The sequence below is a fragment of the Notamacropus eugenii genome, chromosome 4 (genome assembly GCF_028372415.1).
Source record: "Notamacropus eugenii isolate mMacEug1 chromosome 4, mMacEug1.pri_v2, whole genome shotgun sequence".
NCBI lineage: Eukaryota > Metazoa > Chordata > Mammalia > Diprotodontia > Macropodidae > Notamacropus > Notamacropus eugenii.
In genome coordinates this window covers 70,089,185-70,111,592 of record NC_092875.1, presented here as the reverse complement: position 1 = coordinate 70,111,592, position 22,408 = coordinate 70,089,185, and the positions used below count along the sequence as shown (strand labels likewise).

Below are 22,408 nucleotides of genomic sequence, written 5' to 3'. Positions count from 1 at the left end.
CATTAAATCAAATTTTAAAAAGGAAAGGGAAGGAAAGGAACAAGTATTTATTAAACACCTGCTATGTGGTCATTGCTTTGGAAATATTGCCTCATTTGAGATGCTAAGCCAATGTTTTCTAAATGAATGAGGTTTAAACATCCACAGAGGAAGAGATGGAAGGGGAGCCTGAAGGGGTAGATGGGGACAAAGTCCGTGTAGCCTATGGCCCTTTGGAGCCTCCACTTTGGCCTCAGGGAACCCTTCATCACTAAGACTCTCAGAAGACACTTGGAAATGTAATAAGTTTCTGCCCTGAACAGAGACCACTGCCAGCTCCTTGTTTGGAACTGGGGGAGAGTAGGGATGGTCTGGCAGTCTAATTGTTTTTTCACCTCTGACACTAACTTTCTGCAACTTTGGGCTAGGTCAAGTCTGCTCACTGGATCTCAGTTTGCTCAATCTCAAAATGACTGGGTTGGAGTCTCTGAGGCCCTTCTCAGATCAGCCTTCTGCATTCTGTATGCTAATGCTACTCTCTAAGCTCTGACATCCTGGGTTCTAAGAGCTCCCCCCAAAGCTCTGGCAATCTCTGTTCTAAAGGCTCTCCCAGCTTTGACTTTCTAGGTTCTAAGAAACTTCCCATTTTAACCATGTTATTGCCTTATATTCTATGGAACTTCTTAGCTCAACAGTTTCAATCCCATAAGTCTCAATTTCACCTCCACTTCCTGGGGTACAAACTTCCCAAGGGCTTCTTTCTGCTTCTGTTCCCCTCAAGCCCCCTTCTCATCTCCTGTCTCCTCCAAAGCTTCCCCTTCCCCACCCACCCCAGCCATTCAGGACTTGGTATCCTCCCTACTTGTCACATGGAGGCTATCCAGCTTGTAGAGGTCCCCAAGCCAGTGCACTGTGGCATTCTGAGTCCTGTCCAGAAACACCTGTCCAATGGTGTCAGAATCCAGGTTGGAGGAGAAGTTGCAGTTGCAGGTGACCAACACAGAACCAATCCTATGGATCAAGATTACAACACATTTGGTCAGGGGCCTGGCACAGATGGGGACCCAATTGCCTATCCCACTATGGCCTTGGTCTTCAAAGTCAACGGTTCTAGGATGAGTTGAGGAAGTTTTCTTCCCTGTAGCCCAGGGAGGAAGGGTAAGAGAATTCCACAAAACCTCAGTGATCAATTGATCAATGAACTAGCATTTACTGAATGCTCACTATGTGCAAGGACTGTGCTAGGCACTGGGGAGATGTTCACTTAATCTAATCTCTCTGGGAGGGAAAGAACTCTTCTATAGTGTCCCTGACAGGTTGCTTTTTCTCTCTTCTGCTCAACCACCAGTGGTTCTGATTTTAAGGATGTTCTCACATCAGGTGGAAATCTATCTCCTGTACAACCGTCTCTCTCTGTGCATCTTTGTGTCCCTCATTCTCTGTCTCTATCTCCCTCTCTCTCTGTCTCCATCTCTCTCTCTCTCTGTCTCTGTCTTTGTGTGTGTGTCTGTCTCTCTCTGTGTGTGTCTCTCTTCCTCAGTGGAACTGTGATTCAAACCTTGATCCTCTGATCAGAATCTGAAGGCATTAAATTGAGAAGTTGAGGGGCAAATATAAGTGTTATCTATGCATTTGAGGTATTTTTTGAGATGGTTGTGTAACATTAAACCATCAGTACTTACGAATTCATGAACCCACAATAGTTTAGGAGCTTGACTGGAAAAGTAAAATCAAGCCCTGACAAGAGGGGATACAAAACATGGACATGGAATGGGGAAGGGATGGAGAAGGAGAGAGAGAGAAGATGGGGGAAAAAGTCTGAAAGAGGTTGAACACCCTGGGGAGGCCTAGAGGAGAGGAGAGGGCAAGGCATATTAAAGTCACTGTGGGGGAAGATTAAGGGGAGGGCCATGAGGAGGTGGGACCCCAGGCACCCAGAGTTATACCTTGTCAAGAGAAAAATTTATTTTGATGAAAGGAAAAACAGAGTTGCCCCAAAGTGGAAGGGGCAGTCTGGGGAAGAAATGAGTTCTTTCTTACTAGAGGTCTTTAGATAGGCGATGGATGACCATTTGCCAGTCATGTGATATTAGGGACCTTTGTTCAGATCTAAGGTGCACTAAACATCTTTTGTGGTTCTTTCCAATTCTGGATTCTGCAATCCCTCTGGGTCCTGCTTCTAGGCCCTACTGGAGAGGGACGAGGCACAAGGCAGTATTGACTGTACCTAGTCCCTTTTCTCATCTCTTCACAAGGGCACTGGAGATAAATCTGGCCTATTGAGAGCTAGCCTTGTCCTGAGAATCCCCAAGGAGTCTTAGATCATAGATCTCAGGGCTGTCCAAAGCCAATAGGCAGACTGTCCCAAATAGAGCCAAGGATGGGGTTGACAGGGGTTGGGGAAGAGCAATCAATTTTCCATTAAGTACCAGGGGATGGGAAAAGATAGTTGAGGGGGCATGGTTTTCCTGGCCCGAGCCACACCCACCTGAGGCCTGTGATGAGGCAGTAGCGGAATCTGTCCTGGAGCTGGCTGCCTGAGTACAGCTGTATCATCTGAAATAGAGAGAATGGTGGCAGACCAAAGAGTGCCCCCAGTTCTGCTTCTTCCCCAACCCCAGGCACCCAAGGAAAGCTGGGGCATCCATTCTGCAAGCTCAAAAAATTGCAATGAGGATAGGTCCAGGTGCTCAGTCTCTGTCTCTCTCCCTTTCTGTTTCTCTGACTCTATGTCTGTCTCTCTGTCTCTTTCTCTCCTTCTCTGTCTTTCTTTCTCCTCTCTCCCTGCTCCCTCTCTCCCTGCTGTATCCCCCCTCCCAGCCATATGTTTCTCTCTCTCCCTCCCCATCCTCTATCTCTCTTCTCCCCTCCTCTCTCTCTGTCTCCTTTCTTTTCCCTCCTCCCAGTCATATGTGTTTCTCTCTCCTTCCCCATCCTCTCTATCTCTCCTCTCCTTCCCTCTCTATCTCTCATTCCCTCTCCCTCTCTTCCTCCCACCAATGCAGATCACACTTGCCCTATAAACTCATTGCCTTGGAGAGCTACCTGGGGCTCCTAGAGGTTAAGTGCTTTTCCCAGAGTCATATAGGCAGCATGGATCAGAGGCAGCATTTGACTCCAGGTCTTTCTGAGGATGAAGTATACAAACCCAGAGAATAAATGGGGCAGGAAGGAATCCTCTGCTCCTCTATTGGACATACAGAGCAAAGCTGGGAATGAATGCTAGTGTGGGAGAAAGTGCCACAACCTCTTTCAGAGTAAGTAGCATGAAAGGTATTATCATTTAGGGGTGGGCTTGATATTGTCCTATGGAGGGGGAGACAAAAACCTGGGACACTGATGGGAGGGGAGAATGCAGTGTGGTGGGGGGGAGGGTGTTGCACAGAGGATTGCACCTGCTGTCATCCCTCTTTAGTTCTCTGGGACAAAACCCTAGTTGACACCCCCTCATTATAACTCTCAGGGAATGTCCTTCTGTAAAGTTTCTATAAATGCCTTCTGTGAGATGTGCTAATTGCTAGACCTTGAAGGAAACTGTAATCATCTTCTAAGCATCCTTTTGGCCATAATTCTGTGCCCTCCCTAATCCATCTTTTGCAAACTTCCTGAGTCATTTTCCTAATGCCTTCTCCAATCACATCATTCTTCTACTCAAACGACCCTCAGTACCTCATCATTACTTATTAAACAAATCACCAACCTCTAAATCTGCCATTCAAGGCCCTGCACAATTTGGAACCAATTGACCTTCCTAGCTTTGATCTTAAACTCTTTTGAATCATAAATTTAGCTATGGAAGGGACCTCTGAGATTATTCAATTCACCCCTCCCCCCAATACACACACATACGCATCATTTTACAATTACAAAATCTGAGACCTAGAGAGATTGAATTCTCTTAGGTCACACGGGTAGCAAGTAAAAAAGCCAGGATCTGAACCCAGGTCCTTTGACTCTAAATCCTTCAGTCCTTTCCATTGCTCCACATTTTCTTCTCACATTCCATATTCCAGATCGAACTGTTCTCCTCTCTCCATTCCCTACACCCCATTCCTGTCCTGCCCTCTCATCTTCACACTTTTGCTGTCTTACTTGCTCCATGTCTGAAATGTCTTCTTCCTATCAAAAATCTCTCCCTTCCCTGGAGACTCAATTGTGGTACAGAGACATAAGTAGGAAGGGACCACCAGAGCTCTGTCCCAGGGCACCACTATCCTTGTTCAGCACAATCCCTCCTCCACATCCTCAGTGGCTTGATCCTGCTCTCTAGTAGAAGTTTCCACTTGAAGTATCTGCCTCCCCCCCCACTTTCTATACTAGGGAATTTAGATGGCAAAAGTGAGAGTACCCTGAGCCACCTCCTCCTTTTCCTGGTCTCATCCACCACAAATATGTAACTGCGCATGCACGCATATGCACCAGCATTGTGCTAGAAAGTGCTTCCTCCCCCAAGCGGCTCCACCCCTTGCTTCCCCCACCAACTCCCCCACAATTGCCCCTATTGCCTCAGATGCAGAAATTGCTAGTAGTGGTTTTGCTCAGGAGTCAGTTTCCTCCAAGAATCTTTCCCAGTCCTTTTCTCCCTGCCCCAAATAAAGGCGATCCTCCCTTTTAAAATTTCTTACAGCACTTTGTCCAGTCTTCTCAAAATCATAGCTAATATTTCCATAGCCCTTTTAAGGTTATCTTGATGACTGTCTTGTGAGGTAGGTGCTATTATTATCTCCAGTTTACAGATGAGAAAATTAAAGCTGAGAAGGGTCAAGTGACTTGTCTAGGGTTACACTGCTAGTAAGTCTCTAAGGCAGAATTTATTCCAGGTCTTTCTAACTTTGGGTTCCTTGCTTTATCCACTATGTCACTTGGTCTACTCATTTACACATATTTCACTCTCATATAATAGCTGTTTGCTCTGCCATTAGAATGAAAACTCCTTCAAAGCATCTTCCTATCTTTCCCATAGTCCCATATGGCGTGTGGTTAATAAATATTTGTTAGTTGGATAGATGCATGAATGGATAAATGGATAGAAAGGAAGGAAGGAGGGAAAGAAGGAAGGAAGGAAGGAAGGAAGGAAGGAAGGAAGGAAGGAAGGAAGGAAGGAAGGAAGGAAGGAAGGAAGGAAGGAAGGAAGGAAGGAAGGAAGGAAGTTATTGTTCCAGGATCTTAGGATCACCTTCCAGTAAGACAGGCATCACATCCAGGACTAAGGGAGGTGGTTTGGTCAGATCCTGTCTCACAGGCAGAGAGGTCTAAAATTGAAAGAGACTTCAGAACTGAGGCCCAGAACTATAAAGTGCCCAAGGTTGACTAGGTAGTAAGCATCAGAAGTGAGATGTAAACTCTTGACTCTTAAGTCCTTTTCTTTCCATTCTTCTGCCTCCCTAATCTGGCATATTGTGTGTGGTGCAAGATGCCCCATTTTCAGGAGGACTTGGGTGGGTGAGCCCCCAAACTGAGGCACAGGTGCAGGAAAGAGAAAAAAAGAGAGCTGCTTCCTTTGGACCAGGAGACTTAGGAAATGCTCTTGCTTGGTTGGACCCAGGAAAAGCAGAAGAAAACAAGACTTCTGGAGAGAAACTGAACGTTTTTCAGGTTGGGAAGGGACTGGACGGTGAGTGGGCATCTGAGGACTCTCTGAGTGAGACTTGTTTCATAAACAAGACCCAGCCAAGATTTTCTCTAGATCCTGAGCAAATCTGGTCTCTAAGCCTTCCTTGTGCCATGAGGTCACCACCTTCTTTGCCCTTAATGCTGTTGATACTTCTAGAGGAGGCAGGGAGCAAAAGGAGATTGGGAGATGATTCCAAACCTGGAGGCCTCAGAAAAGACTATTGATCATAGCTCTACTAGAAGAGACCTGAAAGGTCATCTAATTCAACCCTCTAACTGTACAGGTAAAGAAACTGAGGCCCAGAAGTTTAAATGATTGTGTCAAGGTCAAACAAGTAATAAGTGAAAGAGCTTCTACGTCCTTGGTCTATGGCAATGGAATGGAATGGGCTAGGACACAGCTTGAACCAAGTTCTTCATTAGTAGGGCAAATATCCATGTACATGAAATCTCTGACTAATGCCCACCGAGGAAAGATCATAGTATCTCATGCCTGGAAAGGACCTTAGAGGTCATCTAGACCAAATTCAACAGGAGCAAGAATCCTCTTTCCAACATTCCCAACAACCTTTGCTTGAAGACCTCTGGTGAGAGGGAGGGAACCCACAACCACACAAGGAAACTACTTTGTATCTAATTACCACAAAACTTTTCCTTAGGTCCACTAATTGCTCATTATCCTACCCATGCGGGTTAGGCAGAACAAATCTAATCCTCTTTCCACTGAAGCTTCCCTGCCTTCTCCCCCATCAGGCTTCTCTTATCCAGGGTAAAGATCACTAGAGTTTTTCAAACAATCATGATATGACATGAACTCCATGCCCATCACCCATCACCTTCCTCTGGATATTCCTGTTTCCCAGCTTCCTCAAATGTTGTACCTCGCACTGAACACAATACTCCTGAAATGGTCTAAGCAGAGTAAAATCCAGCAGACTTAGGATGGCTTTAGTCTTGGGACATAATGCTTCTTTTATTTTGGCCTAAATCACATTTGCTTTTTTAGCCACTCCCATTGTTCCTTCATGAGGAATTTGTAATCCAAATGAAGTTTCAAGCTCTTTTCAGACAGACTGTTGCTACTTTTTTCAAGTTGATTTTTTAAAAAACTTAAATGCATGACTTTACATTTAACTCAATTAAATTTTATCTTAATCAACTCATCCCATCCTGTCTCTGTCATCCAATGGGTTGTTATCCCCTTTCAGTTTTGTAACTTTTGAAAATGTGATGAGGAATGCTCTCAATCACTTTAAGTAGCTAATAAAAAACATGAAATAGCACAGGGCCAAGCACAGATTCCTGGCAGTTCCACTGGAGATTTGCTTCCAAGTTGGCACTGAACCATTAACCCTCTTTTGGCCTAGCTACTTTTGAATCTGGATACCTATATGATCATACATGGCCAGCAATGGACACTACTGAGCCTGGAGTTAGGATGACTTGAGTTCAAATGTGACCTACTAGCTGTGTGACCCTGTGTAAGTCACTTAACTCTGTTTGCCTCAATTTTCTCAGCTTGAAAATAAGCTAGAGAAGGAAATGGCAAACCAATCCAGTATCTTTACCAAGAAAACCCCAAATGGGGTCAGTGAAGAGTAGGACACAACTTAAAAATGACTGAACAACAAAAAATGATCATCTAGACATCTCTCCATTTTGCCCAAAGGATAGCATGGGACACTTCATCAAATGCTTTTCTAATATCTGTGTAAACTATATCCATAGTCCTCCTGTGATTAGTAAGTTAGTAACCCTGTCAAAGAAGGAAATAAAGTTAGTCTGCAATGACCTGTTCTTCATGAAGCCATAATAGGTCTTTGTGATCACTGCTTCCTTTTCTAAGCTATTAGTAACAATCCCTTTAATACTGAGTTTAAAAATTTTGCCAGGAATTGAAGTCAGGTTCAGTAGCTTAAAGTTTTCAGGATCCATTCTCTCTTTTTAAAAATAATGGGGATATCTCATTTCTTTAATATATCTCCCATCCTTCATGATTCTTTTCTTGTTTTTCCTCACAACCCTCCAAAGATCACCAGTTGCAGCTCATCAATTACATCTGGTTCATTCTGTATCCTAGGATATAGTTTGATGATTGGAAGCGCGATTACGCATTCTCTTTCTACCTGCCCTCCTTATCTTGGCTACCAATTCCTTTGTAGCCATTTTGTCCTATCCAGAGCAAAGATCATTCCCCGTGGCAGTGAAAAAAGGGGAAAAAACAAAGTTGAGGTGCTATGTTGTCTCTCTCTCATCTGTTATACTTGTCCCATCTACTTCAAAAGTGATCCTATCATCCCTTCTTTGAGTCTCCTCTTCTTTTTCTCAAAAATATCTACCAAATTGAAGCTGTGATCTGATCCAACCATTCTGGAGATTAATTTGGAACTATGCCCAAAGGGTTACAAAAATATGCATACTCTTTGACCCAGTAATATTGCTTCTAGGGCTGTATCCCAAAGAGATCATAAAAATGGGAAAAGGTCCAACATGTACAAAAATATTTGTAGCAGCTCTTTTTGTGATGGCCAAGAACTGGAAATTGAGAAAATGGCCATCAACAGGGGAATGGCTGTACAAGTTGTGGTATATGAATGTAATGGAATATTATTGTACTATAAGAAATGATGAACAGTTGGACTTTAGAAAAACATAGAAAGACTTATATGAACTGATGCTGAGTGAAATGAGCAGAACCAGGAGAACATTATGCACAGTAACAGCCACAGTGTGTGAGGACTGTTTCTGAAAGACTAAGCCCTTCACAGCAATGCAAGGACCTAAAACATTCCCAAAGGACTCTTGAGGCAAAATATCATTCATATCCAGAGAAAAAACTATGGAATCAGAACGCAGACTATTTTCTCTTGTGTTATGTTTTGTATGGTTTGGTTTTTCTCATGGTTTCTCCCATTCCTTTTAATTCTTCTATGCAACATGACTACTGTGAAAATCTGTTTAATAAGAATGTATGTGTAAAACTCATATAAGATTGCATGCTATCTCAGGGAGGGAGGGGGAGAAAATTTAAGACTTATGGAAGTAATTGTTGAAAACTGAAAACAAGTAAATTAATAAAATTATATATGTGTGTGTGTGTATATATATATAAATATATATACATATGTATTTTTTATTTATATATATATGTATATATATACCAATTCCTTCTTGTTGCTCTTAGTCTTCTTTGGCAGTCTCGATGCATTTAGAGATTTAGCACCTCTGACACTTGGTATAGCATCACATCATGGTTTTTAAAATGTTTTATATTCATCCTCCATTACCTATTTTTATTTTCATTTTCCCTATACATCTTTTTTTAATACCTTTGAAAAATCCTACTGGTTGATGAGTTCCCTGTATATCTAAATCGTTCTTTCCATCTTCTTCCTTATCATAATTTTTTGTTCAGAATTTCATTCTTGACAGCTTGCTTTTCCTCCTGAGATGACTTCCCCTCACAGATTTTTAAACAATTAGATTTCACCTTTCCTTCCTCTGAATCTTTTGAAATTCACTGTCCTAAAGATAGAGCCCATGTCAGACTATTCCTAGTTCTCTCCACAAGCCCAAATCCTAAGACGGAATGATTATCTCCTCTCTGCTTCTCCTACAAGGTTGCCATCATTCCCACACTAACATCTAATTCCTCCTCCTTGGTGAGAATAATATGCAGAATAGTAGATACCTCTCAATTATTCTTCTACCTTTTAAAGGATAAAAGGCTATTAAGGTAAATAAATAAGTTAATAACTGTTATGCTTGGAACAGAGAAGAACTCCAGTGAATGTCTGTATGATAAAAGCGCCTATGTTATATTATGCCTCTGTACCAGGCACATATTCTATTCTCTTCTAAATTTCTTTGTCTATTTTCTCTTTCTACTCAAGTAGTCTGTAGTATACTGGATAATATTTCTGTTTCTATATTCATTGACCTTCAATCAAAAGCTCTCCACCTTGCTTCTCCTCTTTTGTTCCTGGATTTCCTAATGATAGCTAAGCTGCAATTGCTGCCAAAAGCAAGAGAAAAAAATGCACTTAGTCACAGAGGAAAGCCCAACAGCAATGGATCTGTGGCTCCAGCTAAAGTGTTCCAGGCTTGTGATGGCCTCTCAAAGTCTGGGGTAAGGCAGGGAAAGGTATTCTTCCAGGTAATGGAAATGGGTATATTAGTATCATTTTCTCAGTCATAGACCTTGTTTTATAATAACCAAATGTGTCATACATTCAACAAATATTCCCTATCTATAGCTTACAGAGAGCTGTACTTAGAGAAATACAAAGCACAAAGTTTGGACAAGACAAAAATTTCATGGGTCTAAGAGTCCAGTAAGAGAATTAAGATAGACACAGAGAATACTTAATGCTCTATTACATGATAGGAGAGATGCTATACAAAGACCCAAGATAATAGTTGTTATGAATTGGGGTTATTGGTCCAGGAAAGGGGAATCAGAGAAAGCTTCCTGGAGGATGTGGTATTTGAGGAAGAGTTTAAAGACTGGGTAGGAATTCAGCATGTGAAGAAGGGGAATGAGGGCATACTAGATCTAGGAATCAGCATGAACAAAGGCACAGAGGAGAGGGAGAACATATCATGTTTCAGATGGATCAGAGAGTAGTCCAGTTTGGCTGGAGTGTAGAGTGACTGGAGGTGAGTAATAAGAAAACTGAAAAGATTGGGTGGTGTTAGATTGTTGTGAAAGGTCTTAAATGCCATACAAGAACACTTGAACTTTATTTAAAAGGAAATCACTAGAGAGTTTTAAGCAACAGAAAAACATGAGCAAATATGTACATAAGGATTCTATTCACATGGATTCATGTCCTGTCTCTGAACCCTCTTCCCTTCCATTTCTTTCCACTTAAGACATCCATAAATGATGACAGACAAAGATTAGCCAATAAGAAACTTGGATGAGTGGGGATGGCCACAGAAACCTACCTTGTCCTGGATGTCTCTCTGCAGTGCTTGGTACTCTGGGGATGTGGGGTCAGGGTTGCTGAGATTGTGGTTGGTGATTCTGAAATCAAGCTGGTATTCCCCTTGTCCAGGGGTACTCTGGGATGAATAGCCTGGAGTTAAAGTAGAGACAGGAACAGTTCATAGGATCATCAGACTGAGAGCAGGAATGGGCCTTAGTCAAACCTCATTTTACAGATGAAGAAACTGAGGCCAACGGGGAAAAGGCACTTTCCCACACATCATGCCATTAGTGACAGTTAGGATTTGAACTTGGGTCCTCTTGATTCCAGATCTAGCACTCTCCCTTTCAGCATGTTTTCTTCAGGAAAAGAGATAGGGACCCCATAAAAATACACGGGCAACCTGGGATTAAAGAGTAGATACTAAGCCAGCCTTGTTGGAAATCAACATCAGAGATGAAGGGCTAGGGATAAGAGTGAGTTTTCCCTTTCTGGCCCACTCACTATTTTTGTTGTTTTCTTTTAAAACTTTGTTCAAGTCTTCTTGACATCTTTTTTTTATATTATATTCATTCCCAAATACAGTCTTCCCATCCTCTAATTGTAATAAAGTTTCTTTAATTAGCTTAGCAAAACCAACTGACATTATGACCTCATCTAACATCGTATTCAACATTGTCCACTCACATTCCTCATCTCAGCTCTTCTCTAGGCTAACATATAATCATTATAATTTTATATTATATATAATTATAGTTTGATTTTTTATTCTTTCCATTTTCATTGCTACAGCCACTGTGCATATTGTTTTCCTGGTTCAGCTTACTTCACTGTACATCTGTTTTATATATCTTCCCCTATGTCTCTGAGTTCTTCATATTGATCCTAACTTACTTGCCTCCCCATCTTACCAGCAATTTTTCTTCACTAGATTCCAAGAGAGTGAGTATTGCTTGTGGGAATGGAGGTGTTTTTGTTTGTTGAGGAGAAGGGAAGTTTGGAGCATCAATTTCTGTCACCTTTGAGAAGTGACGACATTTTTGCTTAAGAAAAGCCATCATCCCCAAATATCTGCACAGCCAAGATGTATTTTTAAAATTTAAACTAAATTTAGATTAATTAGGATTTGAACATTTCATTGTGGCTATAGGAGGTGGAAGCAGGGGGGGGGATGAGGATATGCCTGAGGGTGCCAACTAATCAGAGCTTGGATTCACTTCAGTAGAGAGGAACAGCAGTTTGCTGACTCATGTTCTACCTGATAGCATCATAGACTATCAGAGTCATCTAGTCCTAGCCCCTCCTGAACTAAGAATCCTGCCATTAGTCTATAATAAGGGGTCACAGGGAGAGGGGAATTTGAAGAAAGGGAAGAAAACCCCAAAGAGACAATTGCAAAAAACTTACGGAGTGAAAATTACCCAAACTTTGTCACTGGAATAAGAGTGCCTGCTCACCATTGAGGCAGAAGCTGTCTTTTTCCAATGTGTAAAGTCCCAGCTTAGTGAAGCCATGTGTCTGGTTGCTCAGTTCCTGATAAACCCTCTCTCTGTCGAATACTGGGCTGGTGGGGCCTCTCTGATGGAGACATATAGCATCCACTCTAGTTGCTGATCCATCCTTCTCAGGTCTATGAAAAGACATATTGAATGTGACACAGTGCTGATATTGGTGTTACAAAAGCTGACAGGAATCCCACCTTCTGGGGAAAGGGAAGTTGCAATGCAAGACTGTAGGATTCCCAGGGGAACTGTGGCACAAAGACTAGAGAAGATTGGATGATGTGCCCGAGACAACTTGGAATAAGTGGCACTGATTAGAATGACTGGCAACCTCCCACGAGCTGTAAGGGCAGGTGTGTTGAACTGCCACCTGGTAGTACCCAGTGGAGAGAAACTATCTTAACAAGAGAGAGCTTGTCCTACGCAGGGACTGAAAACTCTGGGCCAGAGGATGGGGATTAAAATCACTTTGGTAATTAGACAATCGGAATGTGGAAGCCCAAGGAGAAGTGTGAAGGAAAGGAACTTCTATTGGAAGTCTAGTATGAGGCCAAGGCATATTCTCGGGGTCCTAGGGGAGAAGCCTCCCAAATCCCCAACTATCATCCTCTAGGACCTTACCTCAGAGAGATCAGTCCACATCCAGCGTAGTGCAGGCTAGTGCTGCTATTTCTGAACAAGGGGCTCAGCTGACAAAGGAAGGTGATTATAGAGAATGCTCAGATAAATAAAGGATGGTTAAGAAATGAAGCTATTGAGTGGGAAGTGCAAAATCTCACCAGTCGCTGAAGGGCCCCTTCTGTGTTGTTAAATTTGGTAGAGCCTGGCTGTCCCATATCTGTAGTGTAGGGTAGATTAGCGATGGTGAAGTTCAGCGTAAAAGGCTGCAGTCTGGAGTCATTGGCTGGAAGAACAGAGGGAGAAAACCGACCATGTCTGAGCTTTGGAAGGTTCAGGAATCATGAGGGGGACAGGGATGCTTCTATCTCTGGCCTACATTGCCAAAATTTGTCTGTACAGGGCCTTGTCCACAGAGTACCACTGGCTTTCATTTTCCTTACCTTTTGAGTGAGAGACAAGACAGTTCTCACAAGATTGTTCTGGTGAAGTATAAGATCAACAGCCTGAAAGTTAAATCTTTTCTGGCCTTTGTGATCTGGGACTCCAGTATAACACACTGAGCCCTGCCAGGGCTTTGCAGATAAATGATGGAGGTTTGGAAAGACCTAGAGCTGGTCTCTCTTTTAGATAGTACATTCTTCCTTGGCATAAGCATGGGACTGGATGAGCACTCTCTAGAGTACTGATGCTTCCCCTTTCTTACCTGTCCTGTGTCCAGGTCCTGTGGGTACCAGAGGGATTACAGATGGTGGTATGGTGGTTAGGCCAGGAGCTGAAGAAAGGAATGTCATTAGATATGGACAAAGACCACAGTTACAGAGTGAAACGGGATGTTTGGGCAAAAGCACAGGATGCCATAAATAGATGATGCTAAATAAATGCTTGCTTAATGGAGGACTGAACAAACAAGGTGTGTTTGTGTCTCTGTGTGTGTATGTGTGTGTCTTACAGCTGAAGACCATCAGCTGAGGTATAATCTCAGTCACTTAATTTAGAAGGCAAATTGAATTCAGTACTACTAGGTATCTCATGAGGTGATTTTCCACCACATACTGCTCTTTCTCATAGAACTGAAGTTCTCCTGACCCCTATCCCTGACCTCTCTGGGGGTAAGATTGAAAAATAATCACCATCCAACCTCTGACAGGGCAATCAGGAAACCAATGGCCATGCATCTAACATTGGAAAGGGATCAAAAGACCCAGAGCTGTGGGGTTTCTTCCTCATAGAATTGTAGACCTCTGATAGAGAGACTGAGACACCCGTGGCCATGCATCTATACTGGAAAAGGATGAAAAGACCCAGAAATATAAAGTTTCTTCCTCACAATCTTAACCCGAGAGGGACCCAACAGAGGGCATCCAGCCCAGGGATACCTTCTAAAGTATCTCCTAGAAAAAAAAAGTCATCTTGCCTCTTTCATAAGATTCAGCAATGAGGAACTAATTACCCTCTGAGGCAGCCTGCTCTTCTTTGGGGATATGTTTCTCATGACACTTGAGTGAGTTGTAAGAATTTTTTTCAAACAAAAGCTGCTACTGCATACACTATCTCCCTGGGGTCAAAGGCCAGATGTCAAGAGGTGAGCATAGTTAAGGTTTCACAGATGGCCCAGAATTCAAAGGGGATTTGGTTGATAAAAAACACTTACTGATACCCAAGTGGGGCAGATGTCGTTCACTGTAACCTGAAAACCAAAAGATAAACAATGAAACATGAAAGCAAAGAATAAAAAAAATAAATTCAATTCAACAAGTACCTACCATGGACTGCACTGGGCTAGGTACCAAGGACACAATGACAAAACTTAAAAGTTTCTGCCTTCAAGGAGCTTCCATCTTATCAGGAAAAGGAAGACATCACACATGGAGCTCAACAGGACAACTGGAGTAAGGAATCAGTTTGTCCTGCCTGAGCATCTGTGGGGAGAGGGCTGTGCACTAAAAGAGAGGCCTCCTGTCTACCCCCTAAGTCTCCAACTTGAACAGTCCTGGTAGAAAAAAAAACCCAGGGTGGGGAAACTAAGAGATGCAGTATTTGAATCAACTCCCTTTTGCTTTTCTTTTGCCTGTGGGAAACAGAGGAAAGCAAAACCTTTCACTGTTTGTCCTAGAAGTCTCCACACTCCCCTTCCTAGCCTTCTGACATATAGGCCAGAGCACACCAAGAACAAAGCTAAGATGAGATAGATCCAGAATCCTTCATACCTTCCCTTCTTAAACTCTTAAAATGCAGAGGGTCTCAGAGGCCTCTAGTTCAATCAGTGATTGGAGTAATAATCTCCAAGGCAGCAATCTCAACAAATGTACAAGAGCAATTTAGCAATGATGGAGAGCAGGGAGGATTTTATAGTGACATGCACACAATGTATGATGTTTTTGTTGTGGCTGATTGACAGCTATTCGTGCTCAAAATTGGAGGTTGAAGCAGTACTAGATCTCAAACTGTTTTACAAAACGGTCATCATCAAAACAAATTGTTAGTGGCTGAGAAATAGAGGGATTAATCCACGGAATAGATTAGTTATACAATACACAATAACGACCAAAGTAAGGAAGGCTTGAAAAGTGAGTAGCTGGTTAAGAAGATAATCTTCTAGAATGGGTTTTAGATTTCAAAATAATAAATTAAAATACGGTAATTAATATCTCTAAGTGTCTGAAACCATATTTGAACTCAAGTCTTCCTGACTCCAGGCCCGGTTCTTTATTCATTGTGCCACCTAGCTGCCCCCAAGAGAGACTGAAGTTGAAAAAGAGGGAGAATATTGCATACACATGGTAAAATAGATAGTGGAAAGAGTAGTCACAATTTTGGAAGAATAACAGCCGCAGCACACACCAATTCATAGAGTCAAAAATATTGGAAAGGAACCTGGAATAAAAGCTGTGCCCTCAAATGTCTCTACACAAATGAACAATCCAGGTGAACTAGAGAGCTTATATTCATGCATCTGTTCTCAGATACCTGGTAGCTATAGCTATAAATATCCCTGTGACTCAATGAGATGGGACCCATGATGGGAACATGATTTTGAAAAGGTAGCTCTTGTTCAAAAGGAACAGGCAAATGATGTAAAGTATCAATATATGTTAGGAATGACAAATTCATAAGCAAACACAAGAATCAGATAGAGGAAGCATCATGGAGAACATTTCGATAAACATGAATGGAAGCAGAAAAAGAATATTACCACTGGAGTATACTACACGTCACCTAGCTTCATCTGTTGGCAGCTTTGTCTATTGCTCCTATTTCTGTGCTTTGGGGTCAGGCAGAAAAAAATCATGTTTTATCAGAACAATTAACACTATGGCAGTTAACATGATGCCTTAGAATGACTTTATTTAAAGCATTCTTCAAGCTAAACCTGCCCAATTTTGTCAACTAATTATAGCAAAGTCCTGAAAAAAATTCTCCCTGGAATGATTTGTAGATCGAAGACTCACTGGATGGAGCACTGGACCCTAGATTCTGGAAGATATGAGTTCAAATCTATCCTCAGATACCTATTAGCTATTTCACCCTGGACAAGTCACTTGATCCATGTCTGTCTCAGTTTTGTCAATTGCTGTTCTGAGGATAAAATGAGATGATATCTGTAAATTGCTTAGCAGAGTGCCTGGGACATAGTAGGTGCTGCTTCAAGGGTTGTTCCTGTTCTGCCCCTTCTCTTTGGAATAGCACTGATATTTCATCTCATTAGTCTTGGACCATCATTTCAATGAGCTGATTTATTTCTGACCCTTGATTCAAGCCAATATATCATCTGGCGTCATCCACTCATTGGCTGCAATTTATTTCTCCATTCAGGCATCTAGGTAGCACCATAGTGCATAGAGCACCAGGCCTGAAGTCAGGAAGACTCATCTTCGTGAGTTCAAATCCAGTCTCAGACATTTACTTGCTGTGTGACCCTGATCAAATCGCTTAACCCCTGTTTGCCTCAGTTTCTCATCTATAAAATGAGTTGGAGAAGAAAATGGCAAACTCTTCCAAGATCTTTGCCAAAAAAAAACCCAAATGGGGACATGACTAAAACCTGAATTGACCAAACAACATCTCCATCTAAGTCATTGCTAAATACACAGCACAGGACCAAGGAAAGAATTTTGTGGTGGCCACTAGGTGACATCCCTGAGTTAAACACCAGTGTAGCCAAAATGGCACATTGACTCATTTATTGAATAAACATTAAAGACCCTCTCTCATTCCCTAAAAGGAAGCTGGGAGAGTGCTGTGTTGGTGCTCTGATGACCACAGCTTTGATGAGTTCTCCATCAGTGAGTAACTACAGTCTCTGCCCATCTCTAATAACAATTCTTTCTGCAGTTTCTAGTTTAGTCGGTGTGTCAACATTTGCAGCTCCCTATGGCTCCACAGAGAGAGGAACCTCCATAGATAGGAATGTGGTATCTTCAGTACCTTGGAGAGTGAGTGCTACAATGCCCTCTCCAATATCACTGCCCCTGTGCAAGCTGGGGAGAGAAAATACTTTCTCAAAGAGGAAGCAACCACCGGGACTTTTAAAATTTCCAATTATTCAGAGAAATAGTCACCTGTCAAGCCAGGGCCTAGGGAAGCTAGGGCCATGTGACTTGTCGTGTTACTTTGTAGTCCTGTGTCATAAGGACCTAGGCAAAATATTACTCTCTGTCAGTTAATTCAGTTCAACCCAGGAAGCATTATTCATCATCTACTGTGCTCAAGGAACTGTTCTGAGCACTCAGGATTCAAAGCCAAAGAAAGAAAGAAAGAATTCTTGCTCTCCAGGAACTCATTCTCTCAATGCGCAAAAAGAATAAAGATGTATGACATATATACAGAGTGAAAACAAAGCTATTTCAAGAGAGGGAAGTAGAGAGAGAACAAACTAGGGAAGCCTGAGAAAGCCTCGGGGCTAAATTTTGAAAGAGGCTAAGGACTCTATGAGGCAGAAGTAGAGTTAAGAGAATGCCTGGTCAGAACAATAACTTTGGGAACTTGTCATGAAACCTTGTATCCCTCTGTAAAGGTGAAGAAAGATGCTGAGCAAAAGGAGTAGAACCAGGAGAACTTTGTGCACACCAACGACCACACTGTGCGAGAGTTTTTTCTGATAGACTTGGAACTTCGTAACAACGCAAGAACTTAAAAAAAAATTCCCAATGGTTTTCTAAGGCAAAATGCCTTCCATACTCAGAGAAATAACTATGGAATTCATTCGCAGAATGTAGCAGATCATGTTTGTGTGTGTGCGTGTGTGTGTGTGTGTGTGTGTGCGTGCGTGTGTATTATGCTTTGATTTGTTGTATGATTTCTTCCATTTATTTTAGTTCATCTACACAGCATGACTACAGTGAAAACGTATTCAATAGGAAAGTATATGTCGATCCTATATAGAATTGTATGTCATCTTGGGGAGGGAGGGGGGTGGTGGGGTGTAGGTGGAGGGGGTAAAAACCTAAGTTATATGGTAGTGGTTGTAGAATATTAAAAATAAATAAATAAAATAACAAAAAAAATAAAGGTGAAGAAAGTAGTAGTTCTCAGGTAGGAAGCCCCAGACCTGGCAAACTTTAGTAACAAGAACCCTTTACCCAAGGCCCTGTTCCCTCCTACAGTGGTTGACTGTCACCTTCCACTTCTCTGGGTTGAGTTCCCACCCAGAGGCACTGCCTTACACCCTATCGTCATGGGCCCTGCCTATGCCAATCACATTCTAGTCTTGGCACTGCTTTTCATTCATCGTGGTTTCTTTTTTCCATCAGTTCCAGTGCAGACTTCACATGTCCCATCAACCACTCTGACTCCACTATCATTTCCCAACACCACAGATAGGAGAGAACCTGCATCTCTGATCCATTTCCTGGAGTATTTTGTTATCTTTAGAGAAGAAACTAAGGGTTGGGAAGCCAGGAAAAGGGAAATTAGGGAAGGGGAGAGATCCCCTAACAAAGGGTATCATTGGGGCCAGGGGGCTGAATTCTCCTCCAAGGAAGGAATACAGAATCCACAGGATATCCCCTGGTCATGCCCACTGATGTTCTGCGGGCTCCAATATGGAATTTCTCTCTCTCTTCTGTTGTAGCTGGTGGCCAGAGCCTGGAGTCCCTTCAAACTGAACTTTACCATCAGTAACCTACTCTACACAAAAGAGATGGGGCACCCTGGATGTGACATGACAAACATACCAAAGGACCTCGCCTTCCTCTACTCTGGCCTATCAAAACATAGAGAAGAGCAAACCTTCAGATCAGTTGCTCTGAATTGTGACCAGACTCCTCTCCCCAGTCTTCTGGCTTAGGGGAGAAATTCAACACACCAAGGATAAGTACGAACAGAAATGCAGCACCTCAGGGATGATCTGGTCTAACCCATAACTGACCAGGAATCTCCTCTAAAACATGATCTAGCATTTATTTGAAGTTCTTCAGGGAAGGCAGGCCTTCTACTTCCTGAAGTAGACCATTCCTTCACTTGATAGGAAATTATTTTGACATCAAGCCTAAATTTGCTTCTTGGAAACTTTATTCATTATTACTAGTTCTGCCCGCTGGGACCAAGTAGAACAACTCCAGTCTGTTTTCCCTGTGACAGTCCTTTCATCATCTGAAGATAATTGAATACTGTATCTTTCTCATGCAGCCTAAGATTTTTCTCAACCTTTTTTATTTATCATAAAACATTGTTGAACCATATTGATCTTGTAGTCCATTAAACTCCCCAATTTTTTTTTTGATAAGTCCAGCCACAGCTCCTCCATTTTGCACTCATAAAATTGATTTTTGGAGTCCAGATATAAAGTTGTATTATTCCTATAAGATTTCACATTATTGGATCTGACCTCAACATTCTAGCCAATGCTTTGGCATCACAACTCTATCATCCAATGTATTGATTCGTTCTGTAAGGAAATATCACTGGGACCATCTACTACATATCTCTTTCCAAGTGAACATTGAATGATTACTGGCTTTGGGTCCAGTCATTCTAGCAATTTTAAAACTGCTTAACTGTGCTACCATCTAGTAAATATTTATCCATTTTGTCTACAACATTAGTATGGGAACATTTGTCAAACACAACAGTTTCTCTTCTACTTACTACAAATGTGCTTCAACCTGAGAGGAAAAAAATAACTTTCACTTGATCCTGTCATCACTTTACACTATCATTATAAATCTCGTCTCTCTTTCATAGCCAATCTAGAAAAAGTTGCTTCCCCCTCTCCCATTAACTTTTCAACCTCTTCCAGTCTAGCTTTGGATCTTACCATTTGACTGAAACTCTCTGAGTTTACAAATCATTTCTTAATTGCTAAATTCAGAGGCCTTTTATCAGTACTCATTCTATTCAACGTTTCTACAAAGTATACACTGTTGGCCACACCATTTCTCCTACATGATCTCTCCTTATCAACTCTCAATAATTTAATCATTATCTTGAAAGAGACAAACTCTAGAACTGCAGAATTAGTCTTCCATACCTTTTACTTCAGTCCCATATTACAAGATGATTACTGGACATGTCCAAATAAATGTCGCAAACTCGTCTTAAACTCAACATGTCCAAAGTGGTACTAGTAAGTTTTTGTAAAACCACCTCTCATCAACATCCAACTGCTTTGGGCAATGGCACCGTAATAGCCAGGTTAACAACAGTCATCCTCAGCTCTTCTACATTGCAGCAAGTTTAAAAAATTAATATCAGTTGCATTTCTACATCACCACTTACATATTTACAGAGAGGCTCTGTTGTGATTCAGGTCCACACAACCACTACCTAGCATGGCCAATAACAACAGCCTCGAAACTGACCTTTCTGATTTTGTTCACTGTGAAGTCCAAACCTCCTTCCAAACACTCATTAAATAAATGAACATAAAGCATGGGTCCCACCAAGTCAATGACTTCCTTAAGAAGCTTCACTGGTATAAAATTTGCAGAATTCATTTCTCATGATTGCCCACGAAAAAAATATAAATGCACCTATATCACATTTAGACCGATAAGCAATGTACCTAGCATCAAATAGTGCTGATGATTCCAGTAATTTCAAAGAGAAGAAAAGAATCTTCATGCACAACAGGAACCCCTTAAAAGGTTTATTGATTTACTGTGGTTACAAGGTTCCAATAAAAAGAAAAACGCCTCCACCTGCATGCCCACAAAAAATGGCACTGACGCATACAATAAAGACCTTCCGCGAGGGGAATTCGAATGATTCCCGAGGAAGTGCACTATGCTTTTGAATAGCTGTAATTCATACAAAATTATCCCACAAGTTGAATCGAGATGTATCCCTTGGAACTAGACACAAGGATTTCAATACTGCTCTCTCAGGCAAGAAGAATGATATTATAAACAATTTTCGAAGACAGGCCTTTGAATATTTCAAAAAAATAATTGGATCTCTTTTACTTCTCTTCAACGAACCAAATTCCTTCAAACAATTCCCGTACCACATCATTTCTAGGTGCCATCAAAATCATTATTTTTCAGATTATAATAGTGCTAAAGACTATATCCTCAGAATACATGAGAATATACATACAGAATAATGTAAACGGGGGCGGATCAAGCCAGAAAACAGTGGGACTACCATCTTCCTCTTCAAAGTGTCTAGATGTATCTTCTTGGGGACCCGATGGATTGTGCCATCAGCCTACTGGATCATGTTGAGATCTCAATCTCCTGAACTTTTGGAGTCTTCTCAGCCTGAATGCTTTCTAGTCATGTGCCCGTCACATCTGGTCAGCCCCAACATGTTCTAATTCTGTATCCATATGTTAACATTACATTTCTGGAAGATCAGCCTCTTCAGCGTGAGGCAGCTTTCCAAACGTAACAGAATTCTAATTCTGACTGTCACCGTTAACCAGTGTAAGGCACTCCTGGGTTCCTGTGTCCATTTCCTATGTCCATTTTCTTAACAGCTATGATTCTATGCCACTGATTGCTACGACGGGGCCAAGAGCAGAGCTCAGGAGCTGGCACTAAGTGGAACAAGTCAGACAACGAAAAGGAATGGGTCAAGTTAGCCAGGGAGGGAGGCGTGCGTGGGGCCCATTTGGGGCACGTGGCTGGATGAGGGAAGTTTGGGCTCTTGCGGGGTTAGGGCTGGAATCTGAGTGGGGAAAAAAGGAATGATACTAACGCTGGGAATGTGTCGATCTCATTACAGTGCTTAGGCTGGAGAGAAAGGGGTCAATTCTTGCCCCAATGAGGAATCTCACCATCAAGGTAGAAACTTTCTTTGTCCAGAGTGTAAGGGCCCAGTCTGGTGAGGCCATGGGTCTGGTTGCTCAGCTCCCAATAGACCTTTGCTTTGTCGAGAGAGGCACTGGTTGGCGCGCCTTGACGGTTGCACACAGCGTCCACTCCAGTTGCTGAGCCACCCTTCCCAGATCTGTGGAACGAAACAATTGTTGAGGCCCCTGAGCTCCAATGCTGAGAGATTTGCTTGGGGGAGAGACTGGGGACAGTTCAGCTGAGATGAAGTGACCTCAAAGAGACTGAGAGTGAGGTCATGAGGGTGGGAAAACTGCCATTTCTTGTGTGCGGAGGAGGCATGGATAGGCACACATTTCCCTCTGGAGAGGAGTATTTCCACCGGATAGCATTTGTTCCCAATCACGACAGTCAAGGGGAATCACTTGGCTAAGCACCCAGGAATGAAGAGAATGGGAAGGAAACCGTTTTCAGATTTCAAAGTGGAGGAAATGGACACTATGTGGAGCCACTGGCCCTGTTGCTTGCCCACCCTGAGCCTCAGCCAGGA

The 22,408-nt window shown here is 42.2% G+C and overlaps 1 protein-coding gene across 10 annotated transcripts in view; it reads right to left on the bottom strand.

Annotated features, from left to right (window-relative positions):
- The window catches only part of LOC140499854 (uncharacterized), a 262,845-nt gene that overhangs the window by 6,172 nt on the left and 234,265 nt on the right, over window positions 1-22,408 (bottom strand). For all 10 annotated transcript variants that reach the window (XM_072601753.1, XM_072601754.1, XM_072601752.1 and 7 more), the window contains 9 exons: window positions 21,864-22,036; window positions 14,298-14,333; window positions 13,350-13,418; window positions 12,805-12,929; window positions 12,647-12,714; window positions 11,981-12,153; window positions 10,543-10,673; window positions 2,468-2,535; window positions 842-990 (listed from right to left, as the gene is read on the bottom strand). In XM_072601753.1, the coding sequence (XP_072457854.1) occupies window positions 842-990; window positions 2,468-2,535; window positions 10,543-10,673; window positions 11,981-12,153; window positions 12,647-12,714; window positions 12,805-12,929; window positions 13,350-13,418; window positions 14,298-14,333; window positions 21,864-22,036 (992 nt within the window). The remainder of the gene's footprint in view (window positions 1-841; window positions 991-2,467; window positions 2,536-10,542; window positions 10,674-11,980; window positions 12,154-12,646; window positions 12,715-12,804; window positions 12,930-13,349; window positions 13,419-14,297; window positions 14,334-21,863; window positions 22,037-22,408) is intronic.